Source organism: Odontesthes bonariensis, chromosome 21 (assembly GCF_027942865.1).
Source record: "Odontesthes bonariensis isolate fOdoBon6 chromosome 21, fOdoBon6.hap1, whole genome shotgun sequence".
Classification (NCBI taxonomy): Eukaryota; Metazoa; Chordata; class Actinopteri; order Atheriniformes; family Atherinopsidae; genus Odontesthes; species Odontesthes bonariensis.
Genome location: NC_134526.1, coordinates 31,715,242 through 31,734,564, shown reverse-complemented (window position 1 = coordinate 31,734,564; position 19,323 = coordinate 31,715,242). Strand labels below are relative to the sequence as shown.

Sequence of the window (19,323 nt, the reverse complement as noted above, 5' to 3'; positions counted from 1 at the left end):
CTCTGTAACCAACAATAAAATTGATATTTGCAGCATGCTTAACATGTCGTTCTTTGACTAAAAAAAAGCCTTATTGAAAACAACATTTTCATTTCCTCCACTTTAGATGTTTAGATGATCTTCAGTTACTGTCAGAACCTGTCAACACCTGCTGCACGAGCAGGTTAAGTGATGAGTGAAGGAAAGGTAGACAAATGTCACCGCAAAATTTGTTGTGAGAGACTCGGACCCTTTCTCAATAGTAGAAGGCTCACATTTCCAGTTGGTTGGCATAGTCTTTTATAGTCTGGTATACATATAACATGTTCAAAAAAGTAGTTTTCTTGAATGTGGGCTAAAAAGATTAAGAATTGTCAAGTTGCTTGTTAAAATTAATTTTTAATTGTTATTTTCCTGGAGCTTTTGAAGACACTAAACTAAAGTCTGTTGTGTTAAAAAAAAACATACTACAATCTTTCTGAAAAAAGAAAAAGAAAATGTTTTTTTTTCTGTTTCGTTTTGTCTTTTTGTTACCTTTTTGTTTTCTTTTATGGATTGGAATAATAATTCCATTTGGATTGATTCTCAAGACAAGATTCAGTTCAAGTAACAGGTTATTCAATTGTTGTCTTGCATCTATGACATCATTGGAAACTGGCCTTTTTATATATCATTGAACTCACACTCCACCGGTCATTTCCATCAAAGTCACTTCTCATCTGTAAAGTATGTTGCTCATGCTGAATGGGTTGTACAGCTTTACTGAATGATCACAAGCAATTGCATGTCGTAAGCTCTGAGCTTTTTTCTAAAAACATTTGGAATTATTGGTGCTTATTTTGTCATTTAGATTAATATTGACAACAAACTTACACAAGTCTAATAGATTTAATATAACTCTGATGGATACATTTGACCTGGATCATTGCTGCCTCTTTAGAACTCTGAGTAAGGGTTAGGGTTAGGGAAGCCGGAACAATGACCGTGAATTATACTTTTGGAAACAGTCATGTAAACATCCTCCATGTCAGTAATTAAGATAGGAAGGGACAAAGTAATGGCAGAGCTCAGTCACAGGTAGTCATACAATGAGGGTGAACTCTGCAAACTTTTATTGAACCAATAACCCCATGCCCGGAGGGAGAAAAATAGGAAGAAATGCAGCCTGTGGCAACAAATAGTGAGGTGAACTGGAGTCAGCAGGAGGGGCTGGAGCTGACAGGATAGGAAGATAAAACAAGGAGCTCAGTGGTGAGTCACAAACTATGGCAAGAGAAACTGTGAACTTGCAACCTTAATGGGATCTTCTAACAAGACGTATACACACAAACATGACAAAATGCTCCACACCAGTGTCCACTTGAGCCATAAAAGTAAAATGAATAGCTTCAAAACAGAAAACCCTGCAATTGACCCAACCATAATAATGTGACCAATGCATGTAAGGAAAGATGTCAGTCATGTTTGGAACAGCGTGATAGAAAGGTGCTTTTATAAAGCATAATGCTGTGGATTCTAGCCCGAGGGTCTCCAATGGTTGTTTATCAATTGTGTGGTTATGACTTCACTGTCTGGCATTAAGGAAACAATAAAGGTGCAGTGACAAACATGCTCCTATCACACATAACTACATTTAGAGTGAGCACAGACTTCATAATATATGATACATTGATCAAGGGGTGTAAAAGTACTTGTCTTCATTTTTTAACTGTCAGGCTACAGTTTGGTACTAAAGAACACATTATATTAAGATTGATGAAAAGTAGTGTAATGTAAAGTGTAACCTATTTGTTCCACCCCAACTGTTTCAGGTGTGCTCGTGGGTCAGCCTTAGCTTTCGTGCTGCTAGGAGTATCCATGTTAAGTAAGCTTGTGCTACTTAATCACATTTTAACTACTGATTTTATATTGTTCTTATTTATTTATTTTTTGTTTAAAATTTAAATCATGCTTTTTATTTCTACTGTTTTAATGTCTCTGTAAAGCACTTTGAATCGCCTTGTAGTTGAATTGTGCTGTACAAATAAACTTGCCTTGCCTTGCCTTACTGCTGCCTCAAAATAACCAAAAGTACCTAAATTGTTTCGTTACTTTAAATTTGTATGTATTATGGCAAGTCTTTTGAGCATTTATTCCATGTCTTTGATGTCAGATGTTAGTTTTTTCCAGTAGTTCACTCTTTGACCATTCTAGCTGGACATTTGGTCATCCTTGTTTGGCATTGTGTTGTCCTAGTTGAGCAAAAAACTCTTACTGGTAGCATTTTTCATACAACTAGTGGTACTTTTGTACAACTAGTTTGATCAGAACCCATCCAACTGAGGCTTTGCACTGCAGTTGTAGCATCAGACTCAGCATCAGATGTTTTAAAGCACTTATGGCCCTAACAACCAGACTGGGTAACTAGTGTATTCATGTCAAAATGTGTAAAATTGAACAAGTGAAATCAAATTCCCACACAACATAAGTTGTGAAAGCCAAAATGTACACTAAAGGGTAAAATGTTCACATGTTAACTTGCCTCTACTGATCCTACTCACTAACTAGTGGGGCTAAAAAAAAGGGTTGACAAGTTAACTAGTGTGGTCCCAAATACCCACACAACTTAGAGACACTTACGCTTGATTGGTGAGCCAGTCAGTGGGGTCACATGGCACTGTAGAAATCGGATTAAGGGCTAAATTACAATAAGACTGAGTTATTAAGTTCATGTATACACCTTAATCTCATATGAATTGGATTACTCGTGATCGGATTAAGATAACTGGGTTGAAAGTCACTCTAAACCTGCTTGTAGACGCTGAAGCACGTGGTGAATCAGACTTTGCGTTCTGCGCATGCTCCAGATGTTTTCCCGGGATCGTGACCCGGAAGTCAAAGGAGACGATATTCCTGTTGTTGTCGCCGTCAAAAAGAAACAAACAACGCGATGGAGAATGCTCCGTTGGGCATCGAGTTTGTGCAACAAGCAGCTCATCACAGACCAAATGTAGAGGGACGTAGCTTCATCTGGCTCTGCGTTCTCCATCTTTCTCCAATGTCTGAGTTTGTTGTTGTTGTTGGTGGTGAAGAGGTCAACAGGAAGTGGCTCTATTAGCAACAGTTGGAATGGGTAGAGCGTCACCTATCATACCGGGGTATGACACGCTTTGTGCCTCTGATCCCATTCATTCACATCAACATATCCAAGGAGAATTACCCTTACTCACATAAGGAGCAGAACCCAACTATAGCTGTAATGTGTACAAAATGTCTCCAGTTTATCTCCAGCCTGCCACTGCTTACACCACCACTCTGCATTGTCTCATCAGCCATTGAGTCCTCCTGCTGAGCACTTGCCAGCCTCCCTTTCTACCACAATAACAGTTGCTCTCAGAGTTTATAATAAATCCTCCATCCTTGCACTGATGAGGTGTTCACCTTCTCTCATACAGTGATAGAAGCGCTTAGGTGCTGATATAGAGGCAGATAAAATCATGGAGTTGGAAAGTCTAGACAGCGCTGTTACAGATTTAATGATGTGCTTCCTTGAGTTTATCATGACAAATCTTTGTGGTTGACTTTGCTGGCTGATACAATAGGAATTGCTCGTTCTGACCGAGTTAGATTGCCATGGCAACATATTTGGAAAAGTGAGCCGGGAGCAAATTCAAACATGAAGCAGACACATTGTGATGCTGATAGATTAGTAAAAAAAAAAAAATGGAATGTCTGACTAATGTTCTCACAAGTATAGCCAAATGTGTCTGTTTATGTAGAGTGTGTGCACGTGTTGATGAATATGACCCTGCTTTGGACCAGCATTGACAATGGTTGATGCATTCTGGCTGTTCCTGTTTCCCCCATCGTTCTTTCAAACACACACACGCACACACAGACACGCGCACACGCACACACACACACACACACCCACGCACGCACGCACGCACGCACGCACGCACGCACGCACACACACACACACACACACACACACGCACGCACACACACACGCGCACACACGCACACACAGACACGCGCACACGCACACACAGACACACACGCACGCACGCACACACGCACACACACACACACACGCACGCACGCACACACACACACAGGGTGCTGAAAGAACATGGTACAATAGCTTGTTTATCTCGTCCATGCACAGCATGCATGTGTGCGTGCGTGTTTGTGTGTGTGTGTGTGTGCGTGCTTGTTTGTATGTGTGTGTGTGTGTGTGTGTGTGAGTGTGTTGCGTGCGTGTTTGTATGTGTGTGTGTGTGCGTGTTTGTATGCGTGCGTGTGTGTGTGTGTGTGTGTGTGTGTAGGTGTGAAGGGGACACATGAGCAGAGGATACACATCGCTGACCAAAGCAAATAGTCACAGGTGTTCAGGCTTGTCTGCCTCATAAAGACACACAAGAGATATTCAGAGGCAAAAAGTTCTCCAACTGAAACACTTGTAGAAGTCGTATGTTCCCCTTAAAACATGTGGTGAAGAAACATTCTCACTTTCTGGTCGGCTGTAGGAAATGAAGGCTTAGAAATGAATAACTACTTTGGTGGGGTAATAAAAACAATCATGGTTTAGACACAAAAATCATGGACACTATTTGTACCCTTCACATTCAATTTCTCTCGTGACCACTAGAGGTTTCATGTTCTTTGAACACAATTATTGACTGTATCTGCCTGCATGTACAAATGCAACATGAACACATTTTGGAGAGGACAGTCTCACAAAACTCTTATTTTATACTCGGGAGTGACGCTAATAGAATTTTAAGCAGTATGTACAGAATCATATCTACTTTAAGGGTTGAATTAGCACAACCTTATGCATACCTCGTGTGCTTTGGATGGTCAGGGTCTTCTGACAATGCACTGAATAAACAAGAATGTCTCGGCTGATAACCTTCACTGCCCTCAGACCTCTGACCTCAGCACTGCAGCCTACTGGCATGCACATTTTCCAGAAAAGAGAAGAAGAAAATCATTTGAAGTGGATTCATGACATTTTGTTTCACCTCTTTTCCTTGGCATTGTTTTTTATAAGACTCAAAATGGTGGATTTTGTTCATGATATCCCCTCCTTTGCTACGTAATGAAATTATAAAACAATGAGCTTGTTCAATACAGTAAGTAACTATGATAAAATGAAATGATATGAAAGAAACGTGACTAAACCTGTTACTCCTCAGAGCAGCAGTCCTGGGTCAGTGGGTTGGGGGGACTGGTTCACTGTGGACATAGACCCCTGACCTCACTAAACTCTGGTTAACCCCAGCAAACAGACCAGAACACATGCTCACCACTGCTGAAATACACATACATGTATAGACACATTCAACAAAATATGTTTTATTTGCCCTAATATTTCAGTTCTTTTTCTTCCTTGTCAGTTTCTTTGTAAACAGGTATTTGCTTTGATAGATTGAGGAACAGCCCTGTGACGGACTGGCGACCTGTCCAGGGTGTACCCTGCCTCTCTCCCGATGACAGCTGGGATAGGCTCCAGCCCTAAATGATAACCTAAATTGGACCCTAAATTAGTTTAAGCGTGTATAGAGAATGGATGGATTGATGGAGATTAAGGAGCATATATTTTGAAATGGGACAATGAACAAAGTACTGCTATTGTTACGTTTATGTTCTCTGTAGTGTTCCCTAGTTTTTAATCAATATATTCCTATAGTATTAATACAGGGTTATAGTAACACAAATATACTGAAATAAAAAATACAACTGAAATGAAATCAAGTCTAATCGTTTACAGTGACATCACAAAAAAGAATGTGATAATGTTAGTGGACATTTGAAAAAGTAAGCAATATAATTTCTGATAATATTCTTGTATTGTGTTATGAGCATAGGTAAGGAATAACAGTGAAGAAACAAAACCATGGCACATCATGGCTACAGTCAGTTTATTATACAAAAAAAATGAACACATATAAAGAACACACACTCAGTTATGGAAAGAAAACTTTTTTCAAAAAGCTTTGAGTCAAACTGCATGAGGTCTCCAGTCTATGCAGTCTTAAATAATCCTCAGTCTTCCTCTCTTTTTAATTTGGTCTTGTCAACAGTTACACAAAGATCCCACTGTAGCACCACCAAAAAGTTCTTCATTATGCCACCTTTGTTTACCTTTGGGTCTTTTCACATATGCCTTTCAAGCCAGGGTTGATGTGACTCTGTTGTTCATCAATGTCATGCTTGATAATACAAAGGTGGAATGAGGCTTTGAGGCTGATCTGACACTGATGCGTCACTGAGCTGGCAAAGGAGTTTGTAACCACAGTGAATAAGTCCGTGTGCGTAGGGAGAGAGAGACAGCATTATAGCACACGTCACTTTAAGCAGTGATGCTGCAGTTACTCAGCTGACTCTCCAACCCTGCTTTTATTGTGTGGAAGTACACACTGATCAAGTGCTCATCTTCCTTTTGTATGTGTAAATAACCAAATAGCAATAGTGACAGATTAAGGAGGACATATTTTTTTGTGCTGATAATCTGCAACCGATATGTGAAAAGGACTTTTCATTGTGGAAAACTAGCATAATACCCCAAAGCAACTGCAGACACAAGTGTGTTTATATGATCTTTGTATTCCCCAGAGATGTCAGTTTGTGGCTGCATTGACTGCTGCCTTAAAGAAATACAATGTCTTCAGATGTAGATGTTAGGACATCTTGAGCTTTGGGGGAACATGCAAACTCCACACAGAAAGGTCCAGCTGAGATTCAAACCAGGATCCTCAAAAACCGTTTCAACAGAAACATCAGGGGATTATGTTTGCACGTGAATGATATACTTCCTATACAACTTCTACTGCCATTCTAGAAGTGTAGCGATGTCATTTTCTTCCTAGGAACTCATTGTTCAAAATGAGGAGTGCAGTGTCTCAAGCATCAAAATATGAAACTGTGTTGATGTTACAGTTCACTTGTGCAATTACTGAGTTGGCAATTGCATCAAGCATAGACCTGGCTCAAGTAATTCCACATGGCTATGTAGCAGAAAGAGGCATCACAACAAACCTAGGTCCATTGGCTGTTGGACCTAAGCAAACCAAAGAAAGATCCAAAATACAAATCAGTCACAATAACTAGAAGAAATTGTTCAATGAGTCTCATGCATGGCAAGATTGACGAAACCAGGACCTGTCATCATCCTTTCATACTACCAAAAAAAAGCTGCCGGGACTCCATGATAACATGGGAGCACAAATGGTTAGGATCCAAACTGGCTAAGGAAAACAATTAGGATCATTAAAGATCCCTACAAGGCCACAATTTATACAGTCTGACTGATGAATTGCCACAGAGCAGTAGAAGCTATGCTAAGGATATAAAGAAATCAGCAAAGCATATTAAACATTCTCAAAATGCAGAGAGGGTTCCACCCAAAGTCCAGCATCCTCAGGCCATATGAACAATGGGTAGATAACGGATTAGGATTAACTATGATCTTGTTGTGGAGAAAAAGGAATCGGAGCATCAAGACACATTGGCCCTCATTTATCAAACTTGCGTAAGACGAAAACGTGCGTAGGTCGTGTGTACGTTCTTTTCTGCGCAAAGGTTGGCATTTATCAAATCCATCGTGAACGCAGGAAAGATGAAATCGCCACGACAGGTCTGAGGCCGGTGTACGCACTTTTCCATTTTGACTTGCGGTGACTGCAATACAGCAGCGTCACTAGTGCGTGCCTCATGAGTCGCAACAAATCCCTTGGTTAAAATTACAGACTTATCACTTCAAAGAAGGCCCATGTTTTATTTGACTTCAACATAAATATAAACATAAACGCAAATTAAATAAATTAAACAAGTACAACTCCGTAATTGGAAGAGTGATGGCTCATTATTCAACTGCGCACCCTCACACCGAACAGGAGAGGCGCTTTAACACTGCGCATTCGCGCACGCGTGCCACTGTGGAGAGGTGTACAGGGCTCCTAAAGCTGGATCTGTCTCTCGGCTGCGGGGGGAACCCTATACGTCCGAAAAGGTATGCAATATTATTATTGCATGCGGGGATCTCCATAACATTGCCCAAAAAAATGGAGTGCCATTTCCAGATGTACATCCAGAGGACCCCGTACCCAGAGATCCCTTCCACCAGCCTGCACAGCCAAGAGCGCTCAGGAGGAGAGAGGAACGTATTCAGCGATTCTGACTTTTGGTAAGCATTCTGTTATTCAAGGAAAAAAGAAAGGAGAACAACGATTTCTTTCAGCATTTATTCTGTGACTTCAGTGTTTCATTTATGTCTTTCAATGTACTGTCGATAGATTGCATGGTGTGTGTTAAAGCCATCATCCACTTCACGATCTCTGTTTGTCTTTCTAGGACCTCTGTGGTTAACACAGCTGGCCGGTGTGACGCTGCAGACCGGGGGGCAGAGGCAGGCAGAGGCTTCGGATGTTGACGGGGCCGTGTATTCGTCGCGCGGGTCAGGTTGCCCGGATGCCACTTCGGATTCATCTGTGAATGAAAAATATTAGTTTGATTAGGAACCTCATTTGTGTTGAATATTAAAGCAACTGTTTTATTTAAACGTCTTGGGTGTGCAGTCATTCTTACCATTCTCGAGCTCTAGCATGGGCGCATCAGTGTCAAGTTTCCCTGGCACGCCCGATGAGGACGTAGCTCCGATCATGCCAGCCACCCTCTCCTCCAAGGCACTCAAAATCCAAACCTGGATTGGACCCCCCCCCCGTTTGTGACATGCTGCGTCGGAGAGCTGCGACCTTCTTTTTTTGGCCAATTTCATATCGGACCACTTCTTCCTGATCTTATTGGAGAAAAAGTAAAACATCGTTCAATTTTAGATTTCATTTAATCTGGAGTTTATCACATTTTATTGACCATCACAGTAGGGGAAAATACATAACTCGTCCGGTCTGCGATTTACATCACCAACGCTGTTGACAGCGTTTCTTTGCCGCCTTTCGTCTATCCATGCCGCAAATTCTAGAGGTGCAGCCTTTTGTAGAAGGCGTGGTTAGGATCATTACGATGGATTTCGGCCGCCGGATTTATCAACAGCCGCTCGGTTTTACGATGGGATTGGTGTGGTATGCATGTTCTGTAAATCTCACTTGAGCCTCTGCGTACGACGAGTTCTCCGCTCATATTATACGATGCTTTCTACGACGGCTTGATAAATGAGGGCCAATATGTGGATCGAGCAGCATCAAGGCCCTGCTCTCCCACATCATTCCCCCTGAAATCACTTATCAGTGATTTAATAAAGAAATAATCTAACTTCTAAAATCATCACACATAATCAACACAAAATTATTCTAATAATCAAAAATGAAATGGAAATAAAAGGGAATATATATGTAGCAAAAGCAATGATAAAACAAGGAAATCACAATAATAATGAATGAATAATGAATAATAAAATGACTTTACTAAAAGCTAAAACTGAAAAACATATAGTACGACTTTTACACCCTGAACCAACAATTTAAACACTGTAAAAACTCAGCACCTCAAATAATACTGAATCCAACAATCATCACTTAAACCTTTAACATTACCATTAAAATTGTCCACTGTTCGCAGCACGCAGGAGCGAAAAACCCGCTGGCTGCTACTTCTGTAACTCATGTTCTTATTCACGGGAAAATTCTCCTATGGTCCCATCCCAACTTGGCGACCGACCACGAATGGCAATGGACATATGTGTGATTAGTTATTACTGATAATACATAGAATGAATAGCTTTTATGCTATTTATGCCCAAGCTTTTATGCAAAGTTAAACAAGAAGTTTCTACTTATATGATAAACTAAAAAAGTCAGTGTCTCAGGACAGAGGGTTATGAGGAGGAGAAGGAGTAATTATTGGAGAAGATCAGTCTCCTCTGTTGAGTATAAGGCCTCTATTTCTATCACCCTCGACTTCAAATATGCAGTCAGTTAACACCCACTGCAGTGAAACAGAATGAGGTGTGTTCTGAGGGAGGGGGGTCTTTAACAAGCCGGTGAGTGTGTTAGAGAGAGAGATTAGGTGATGACTGAGCTCGCCACCCAAGCTCCAGCTCAGGCGTCCGTGGACTAGCTGAGAAGGCGATGAAGATGAGCTGGAGGAAGACTATGTTTACATGTTGAGATATCCCAGATGATCTTCAAAGGTCGAAAGGCTAGCAAGCCACCCACAAAGTCCGGATACATTCCATACAGTTCCAAAAATAGGGAAGTTTTTTGTGAATGCATTTGTATGTGTGTGTGTGTGTCCTCAGTCAAAGATCAGAGGCTTCATAGCCTTAATAATGTGGGGGCCCTGATTGGTATTTCAATACAAAAATACAGCTTTCTGTACTTCTTTAAACATTTACAGTAATTCACATCTAAACCTGTAGTCCTCAGTTAGTTGAGCTTCAAACAGAGACAATCCATGCAAAAAGCATGGAATCCCCACTGTTTGGGGATCTCCTTTCAGTTATTTTAACTAGTCAAAAGTAAGCAAACAAACAAAAATAACAGCTGAAAAATCTGGCTTTTTAAAATCTACAGTAAGAAGTTAAAGAAACTTGCAGTAATTCCTGTAATTATTGTCAAGGAAAAGGAAAGGAATCAATTATGGAATCATGACTCGTCCCTGGAAGATCATTCTCTGTTGCTACTCCTCTGGCTTATATGATAGCTTGAATTCTTAAGGCTAAACTACTAATGACAAATGAAAAACAATTTTCAACTAATTTTCTTAATTTTGGTATGAAGTATGTTTACAAAGCAAGAATGTGCACCTTTACGATGTTATAGGTGGAATAGAATAGCTGAACGAACATCCTCCAAGACTGGTGATTCCATATTTTTGACAGGGTTTGTATATCAAATGCAGGCTTGAGCCCATCAACTCTTTAGTAATATCATGTAACAGGAATATTCTGAAGTAATTTGTGACTATAATTTTTTAAAAACATCTCTCTTCAAATTTGAAAGTATATATTTTCAAAGGGGGAAAAAAAATCTCCTATCATGAGCATGCAAACAAATATTTTGGTGTTTGATGTCAGTACTAACTATTCAACTTTTCTGAAACTAAAATAACTCCACATCATACAGCAGTAACACGGGTTATTGAAATATACAGATGTAAATGTAAAAAGGATTTTTTATACCAAAGTGGTTTCAGTGCTGCTTCAAGCCAAGCTTAACTTAGAATTTTTTTTTCTGTTTTGACCAACAAAACACAGGCTCCATTACCCAAAAACGTGTGTTACACTGGCACCAACCCTTTGCTGGTTCACAGCAAAGAACCACTTTCATCAAGAGCTGGGAGTGGGGCCCAACTGGAGACCAACCATCTATCCATCCATCCATTTTCTATACCAGCTTAATCCAACTTAGGGTTGCCGGGGGACTGGAGCCTATCCCAGCTGTCGTTAGGCGAAAGGCAGGGTACACCCTGGACAGGTCACCAGTCCATCAGTGGGCCACACAGAGACACACCAGACACACAGTCATGCACACTCACACTCACACTCACTCCTATGGACAACTTTAGAGACACTAATTAACCTAACATGCGTGTTTTTGGATGGTGGGAGGAAGCCGAAAAGAACATGCAAACTCCGAAGACCAACTAAAATGTTGGAATTATCATGTCATTCGGTCTTAATTTGAAAGAGAACAATTAAAAACTGAGCAGAAAAGTTAAGTTAATCATTAATTAACATTAATGCAGTTAGTGAGAGTGAGTTGTATGGCTTTGTTTTTGCTGGCATTTTTTGTGATTATAGGACGGTTTAGGTGAGTTTGTCTGCTGAATCTGCTAGTGTGTCTTGTTCTGCCTCCACCTCTGGCACCCTCTATATTTTCATTACCCCCTACCCGAACCAGGGTTTGCATCCCATTCCTACTTATCTTAACCGCTTTTATTTCTCCCCCTACCCGAACCAGGGTTTGCATCCCCACCCCGCTGTGACTGGTGTGCAGTTGGTGAGAGGCTGAGGTAGCTTGTGGCTGTAAAAGATGGTGGTTGTGGTGTGAGGAGCAGTGATGGCTGGCATTAGGGGGGTGACTCTGGGACGCCAGTGGTCATTGTCTAGCCTCCTGGAGGTGTCCTGGGCCCAACCAGACAAATGAAAGGCGGTTCCTACCTGATGACCCCAATGACATGTTGGTCAGCACTGCTCACTGATCTATATTATAGGGAATTATTCACTAAGTCTTGTCCTTTTATTTGTTTCTTTAGCACAATTTCTTGTGTTTACCTTGAATTAACTTTTAAATCAAAATTTGATTTATTTTGTGAATATCACAACTTACAATTGAAAGTCCAACTTCCCATTTGTCACTTAATGCACTTTTTCTTACAACAGCTTTCCTGCAACAAGAAAAACAAAAAATATTGAAGTTATATAATTCTAGCCCATGTAAGCAATAATTTTAACATTACCTTACAAAAACTTCAACAGAATCTAGAGAAATGGAGCACTTATGAAGCCATGGTTTAGGACAAAGGAATTACAATTGGATTTTTGACTGCTGAATAAAATGCAAAAGCTGGCTGTTATGCTCCAAATCATTTGCTTTGTGGCCCTTCTGTTCATGGAATCCAGACCGCACCTGCAGTGTTTTCAACAAGAATTTTGAACTTCCCTTTCCACTGGTGACTTCTTGATGTCCTAATTACTTTCACTTGCGAATGGTTAGGGTTAGGTGTTAAATCCTGTTCTAAAATACATGTTTAGACCGTTACAAAAATTCAGATGGTTAAGGATGACACATTCTGTGATTCATGTGTCGTGTCACACGAATCCTACCTGATGGAAAACAACAGCCTTTGCAAAAGTGAGAATGAGAAGAAATGCCTGTTGCCACTGAGACATGGCTGTGGACTTTTAGACTATGAGTAAATGAAGACAACAGACGGTCCGGTAAGTACTGAGGAGAAGGGACTGCAGTGCTTTTTATTTGTCACTGAGAAGAAGCATCTTTGCACTCAAGATACTGAAAACAGTTTGTTAAAGGTGGGGTATGAGATCTTGGAAAAACGGTTCCTGCAAGCTATATTTTTGAAAATACACAACCTTGCCTCTCCCTTCAGCCCACCCCTCGAAACCACGCCTTCAAAACATATGAACGAATCACGAGTCTGTGAACGCGCAGGGGGAGGGGTGAGGGGGGCTGACGGTGTCAGAATCCAATAGAAGTAACTCTCATCATTACTTCTATTGGTCAGACATTTCCTCTTGCTACACCCTCTACAATGGACTAAAATATTATTTTTTTCCCCAAACATTCTATTTTAGTGGGTGCAATGGGGTCGTGAGGAGGTTTTCAGACAATATGATAAAAAATGCTCCAGAAAACATCACAGACCCACCTTTAAGTGATTTTTTTCTAGATTTGTATTTCCTAAACATGTATATTAATCATACCCATATGGTCCTTTGTTGCCTAACCATAATCATTCATGGGTAAGAGCGCAGTGGAAAAGTAAGGAATTGAGAGTAGCAATTATGGATAAAGCTGGGCAGGACACGTGTAGTGACAACCAAATAGAAGTTTCTCAAATTTCAGGTGTTCGGAGCATCATTAAGTCCAGTAATTAGCTTCCCCCATAATCCATTTCTTCCTCCTTACATGCATTTGTGGCCAATCCAACATTAGCAAGTCATGGATTTTGGATGTAATCAAACTTAAGGGGAGCATGAAACTTAAGCTTCATCTGTTTTGTCAGCTGAATAATAAAAGTATAATCACTACTTTTTTTGTGGATCAAAGTAGATATTTCCCATTCTGTCATGACATCAAGTTGGAGTGGAACTGGTAAGCAAGCAGAGATATATACAGCATTCGAATGAATGAAGATTTACAATCCCTCCAAGAAATGGAAAGTTAAATATAATAAGAACTTTCTACGGAAAGATAATGGTGGTTATGGTATTGTAAGGTTCTAATCATTTTATAGATCATGTAAATACACATAACCCCACATTTGACACTAGGCTTAAAGGGATAGTTTGTCTCTTTTGACATGAAGCTGTATGACATCCCATATCAGCAACATCATTTATGAACATCTTCTTACCCCCTGCTGCGTCCTGTGAGCAGAGTTCCAGCCTCGTTTTGGTGTTGATGAAGGTAGTCCGGCTAGTTGGCTGGGGTTTAAAAAATAAAGCGTTTTGCTTCTCAAAACAATATGCGTTCAAAATGAGTAATACATTTGCATCACAAAATCGTTAGCAAGAAAAAGTCAGACCTCGCATCGCTTGGCGCTACTTTTGCCTCCCTTGAATCAATGCGTTCAGCCACCTAGCGATAGCTGCACCTGTTACGGTGTTTACTGCTCGGAAGCAGTGGACTGCTCGGTCTGCTCTTCGGTCTGCACAGTTTACACAGCCCGCAGTGATACAAAGGTAGAGAGAAACAGCAAATGGTGATGCAAATGTATTACTCTTTTGAACGCATATTGTTTTGAAAAGCAAAACGCTTTATTTTCGGGACCCTAGCAAACTAGCCGGACTACCTTCATCAACACCAAAACTGGCCTGGAACTCTGCTCACAGGACGCAGCAGAGGGTAAGAAAATGTTCATAAATGATATTGCTAATATGGGATGTCATAGAGCTTCATGTCAAAAGGGAGAACTATCCCTTTAACTTCAGCATTTGCTTGGCTGCAAATCCAACATTTCTGGGGGTTTTCTTCCTGCTAAAAACTTTCATACTGGGGCACAAAAAGTTCCCATTTTTAGAAATTCTGGAAACATGTTTCATGGCTTGATTCATATTAGATTGTTTATAATCATCTAAAAAATAAAAAGAAACTATTGCCTCTCTGTGGATTGGCAGAACATTTATTTGAGGTAGCTTTAGACAAAAAAAACCAAGAACATGATTAGATATGTCTTTAAGGCAGCAGAACTAATAAAACTCAGTCAGTCTGCTCTCATTTAAAAAAAAAAAAACATTATTCAAAAATATATATCAGTCACATCTTTTGCAGTTCACATGATAGGCAGCAAAATATTGGAAAACAAACAAAGGAAACTCAGTACAGTAGTTTTCTCAAATCACGCCTCCCTATCCACACACACGAGCATGCGCATACACACAGAAGCCCACCAAATCAATGTGAGTCTAACTAACGTATCAAAAACGTGTTGATCAGATTCCAAAGGAGTCCCAATCAGGAGTCATTCTAAAGGTCAAAAGGAAAAAAATTTCGTCAAAGAGTTTGTCCAAAAATGTTGTCCTTATCTAATGTAGTGCAAAGACCAAAGCCATAGCTGTGTGGAAAGAAAGCAACACATAGAACAACCCTTCAAATTTCCAAAAAAGAAAAAGAAAACTTTTATCATATTATACTCTATCAAAGTAGAAAAAATAGCTTCAATGGTGAAAACAAAGGTTTGATTTTGTCATCAGAAACGAATATAAAGCTCATGTGTCAGCTGTGGCCAAACTGCTGAATATCTGAAATATGAGCCACAGTTTCTGATATCTACTGTGAAAGTCATTTAGGTTTTATTCTTCTTCTTTGTGTTGAAGTGACAAACTAAATACAGTAGGTGGAATGCACTGTTGGTGACAGGTTTTTTTGGAACAATGAAAAGTAAAAGCTATAACAGAAACACCACAAACTTACATTTGTTCAGGGTTTTCTGCACAATGAAAAAGTAATATTAAAAATACATCCTTTTTCTATACTCGCTTATCCAATTCAGGGTCAGGGGTGGGCTGGAGCCTGTTCCAGGTGTCATCGGGTGAATGGCAAAGTACACCTGGGACAGACTCCAGTCAGAGACCAATGAGAATGCACACTCACTCCTACAGTCCATTCAGAATCACCAGGAAACCTAACATGCTTTAGACTGGAGGAGGAAGGTGGAGATAACACATACATGCATGCAAACTCCAGACAAAAAGGCCTAACTGAGATTCTTGTCATGAGGCAACAGTGCCAACCACCACAGCAGTCCAATTTAAGAAATATCAGCAGTAAATGAGCTACATTCAGTTAAAAAGCCCCAATTCCATTCAAACCCTATTACTGATACATCATATAAACACACCAAAGTGCATCCAGTCATTATTACTATCATCTTCATGCACCAGAGGCTGGGTCGAAACATTTTGTGCTTAATGTCTTCAAAAATACAGAGCTATGAATACCCTGGATTTGGACAGTGTTAATGCCAACTCCATCAAATGAACTCCACCAGGTCAAAGGCTTAAGGTTGTGAAAAGGACAAATGTGGACATTGTCATGTGACCAATTGCAGAAAAATTGTCCAAAGTTCAAAAATGGTCTACTCTGTCAAAGGGACTATCACTATATATACTAAACACATCTGCCCAGAGATAGGAAAAAATATTGTTTCTGTTCATTTCTAAGATTAAAACGCATCTGTCACATATACACATTATCAATAAAGTTGACATACAAAATCCATTACATATGACGATAAATTAAACACTTTGCTAAATGAATTTTGAAATATTCTGATTTGTTTTCTTCCATATACTTCCATACTCAACTAAACAAAAAGTAATCGGTCAAAATTCCCATATGCAGCAGTAAAGGGAGAGCAGTTCCTAGAAAGAATAAGAATGGAGCACAGCCACAGGCCATACTTTCACATTTTAGGACTCCACTTTGAAAGGTGTGTTAGGTGGCAGAAACAAACAAACAGAAGGCTTGTTTATGAGCATGAATATCAGGTTTTCAGTTTCCCTTTTCCCACGGGCCTGAGGAAGGAGAAGGCGACAAGCCCAGGTGTTTAGGTGGTGTGCAGTTAGGAGTCCTGGGATTTATAGGAAACCAGGAGCTAAGGCATGTGAAGGAGGCTGTTCATGAGACGACAGGATCAGTTTCCCTTGAATATGTAGACGACTAAATAAGAAGGGATGCGTTGGAGTATCACACACTGAAGTTCCCAAGCACGGACTACGTCTCCGAACTCGGTGACGCGCCTGGAGACGTAGACAAGGACGACTGGTCTGTGTCCTCCGGCTCCTTGGTGAAGCCACTCCCGGGATCAAAGGAGGAGGAGGAGGACGAGCGCACGTTAACCGAGGCTCCCTCCCGCTCGCGCTTCTTCTGCTTCATGCGTCTATTCTGGAACCAAATTTTCACTTGCGTCTCGTTCAGTTCGAGCGTGGCGGCGATCTCCACGCGCCGCGCCCTCGTCAGGTACTTGCTGAAGTGGAACTCCTTCTCCAGCTCCGTCAGCTGCCTCGTGCTGAAGTTGGTGCGCATGGCGTTGTTGTGGGCGCCAGACAGGCCGAAATCCGACACTTTGACTGAGGAGAAGGAGACATATAATATGTGATATTTCTTTTCATCATTATCTATCTGTTTGGACTAGATGACGCACAAATAGATATGTGTGCATGTTGATACAAAGAGAGGTGCAACGCAGCGTCAATTTAAATCGGCTACAGGCCTACATATATAATCCGTTGTCGCTGTAAATCAGATATTCTGCATGAATATTCCACTCTTCGTCTTTTACGTTAGTTGATCTATTTTGTTTTCATCATGTAGGCCTAGCTATATACTGCGATGGAGAGTGGATTACTTTGAAAGATGGCAGCAGATTTCCAAGGAAGAAATAAGCTGCCTCCTGTGTCCATTGAAGCAAAGACAGAGAGATCAGATGGGGCCCACAGCGGACCCAGACCTGCTATCTGTCCACATATGACTCATGCTTCGGTGTCAATATATAAGCATCCGCATTCCTTTTTTTTTTTTTACTGAAACTATTCTCATCTATTGCGCTGTAATAAGAAGCTGAAAAGCTTTTGATCACATATTCAGTAGACTTGGATTTGCGGCCCTGGTTATGGTCAATGTGATAAATCAATCAATCAATCAATAAATGATCTGATTAATTGTTTATAATTGTAATTGACCGCACATATAGCCTGATAAAACTTAGTTTGGTATTTCAGAGAGCTTTTGAATAAGACCGATGTTTTAAGTGGAGCTCGGGGGGGGGGGGGGGGGGGGTGCTTCCGAACACAATGGAGCAGTTTGAAAGAAGGGAATGTCAGAAATAAAGGGAATAAGTTTGTTATTTCACTCGCTCCCTCTTCCCTTATAGAGGCACGCGTTTCCCCAAATGTTCGACTAACCGGCTGAACCCCTGAAAACAAACTCCTCGCCAACGCGTTTTTACTTTGCGCGGACAATCCGTGTTACACATCAGAAACAATCCAAGTGGTCTTCGTCTCTTGCCAATGCACACAAATTGCTATTAAATTGGACATTTTTACTTAACTTAAATATATTTCATGGTTCTTTAACTGTGACCTTGGAGACACCGAACAGGTCAAATATCAGCAAACTCCTCACCTGTCTTCGGCGGATTCCTCTTCACCCTCATCCAGTCGAACGTCTGCCCCTGTCCGGCCTGCTGCCCATCCTCATCCACGCTCCCTCTGTCCTGGCTTACCGGCAGCTCTCCATACCCTCCTCCTTGTGGAAGCCCCAAGTAGCTCACTGTTTCCAGACCTGCACTAACCTGCTGCGGGTACGGAGAGCCGCAGAAAGCCCCCTGTGGCCCGCAGCAGGCCCCGGTAAGGGCGCTGTAGTTGGGGCCGAAAGTTGGGCCCGAGCTGTGGAACGTTGATTGATTATAGTAGGTGGTTGCCACAGACTCCTCCATAAAATACTGGGGATGAATAGAGTTTGGAGGACCCGTTGAGGGAGCATACTCTAAGTTTGTTGCGCACGCTTGGCCCGCGTACCCGCTGCTCGCTGCACTGAGGTTGGTGTAAGGAGATAATATTCCACTCTGTAAGCTTTGGTTCTGGTGAAGGTTAGAATGATGGTGGTAATCAGTGTGAGTATGCTGATGCTGTTGTTGCTCAAGATGATTACAAGGATGTTGATGATGATGCTGGCCCGCTCCTGTGGGCTCGTGCATCCCTCCACTCTCCTCTCCGGTGTCCCCATACGTCCTTCCCTCTGCTGCGTACCCGCTGTCACCACCCGCACCGTTAACCGGAACGATGGGACCACTGAGACCCGTGTGGGGGGCGCCGGAAGCCACGGAGAAGGCATGGTGCTGATCCAGAGGAAGGTGGTGGTGATGATGTTGGTATCCAGGCTTAGATGCAGAATGAGCAGCGCTTCCTGGTCGGTTAAAAATGGAGTATTCCACAAACGAGTTCATTTTGTCCATGAAGGCCTTTAGGCACGGTGGGAAGGAACAAAGATGGAAATGATCTGACAGGAAGAAACACAATTAGTTGCAAATAAACCTTCAAAAAAAGATAACATTTAGAAATGTTTTCAGTAGAAAACATTTGCACGGCGAACACAAATCAGAAATAAAACAGAGAAGGCCCAAATAAATCAAAATAAAAAATTCTACCACATTCAC

At 41.2% G+C, this 19,323-nt stretch overlaps 1 protein-coding gene across 1 annotated transcript; it reads right to left on the bottom strand.

The window, feature by feature from the left end:
* Positions 1-16,880: 16,880 nt before the first annotated feature.
* On the bottom strand, positions 16,881-19,122 carry LOC142371544 (homeobox protein Hox-B1a-like). The gene is made up of 2 exons (XM_075454228.1): positions 18,291-19,122; positions 16,881-17,236 (listed from the first exon to the last, which is right to left on the bottom strand). The coding sequence occupies exons 1-2, from the start codon at positions 19,120-19,122 to the stop codon at positions 16,881-16,883; spliced, it is 1,188 nt and encodes a 395-aa protein (XP_075310343.1).
* Positions 19,123-19,323: the final 201 nt, after the last annotated feature.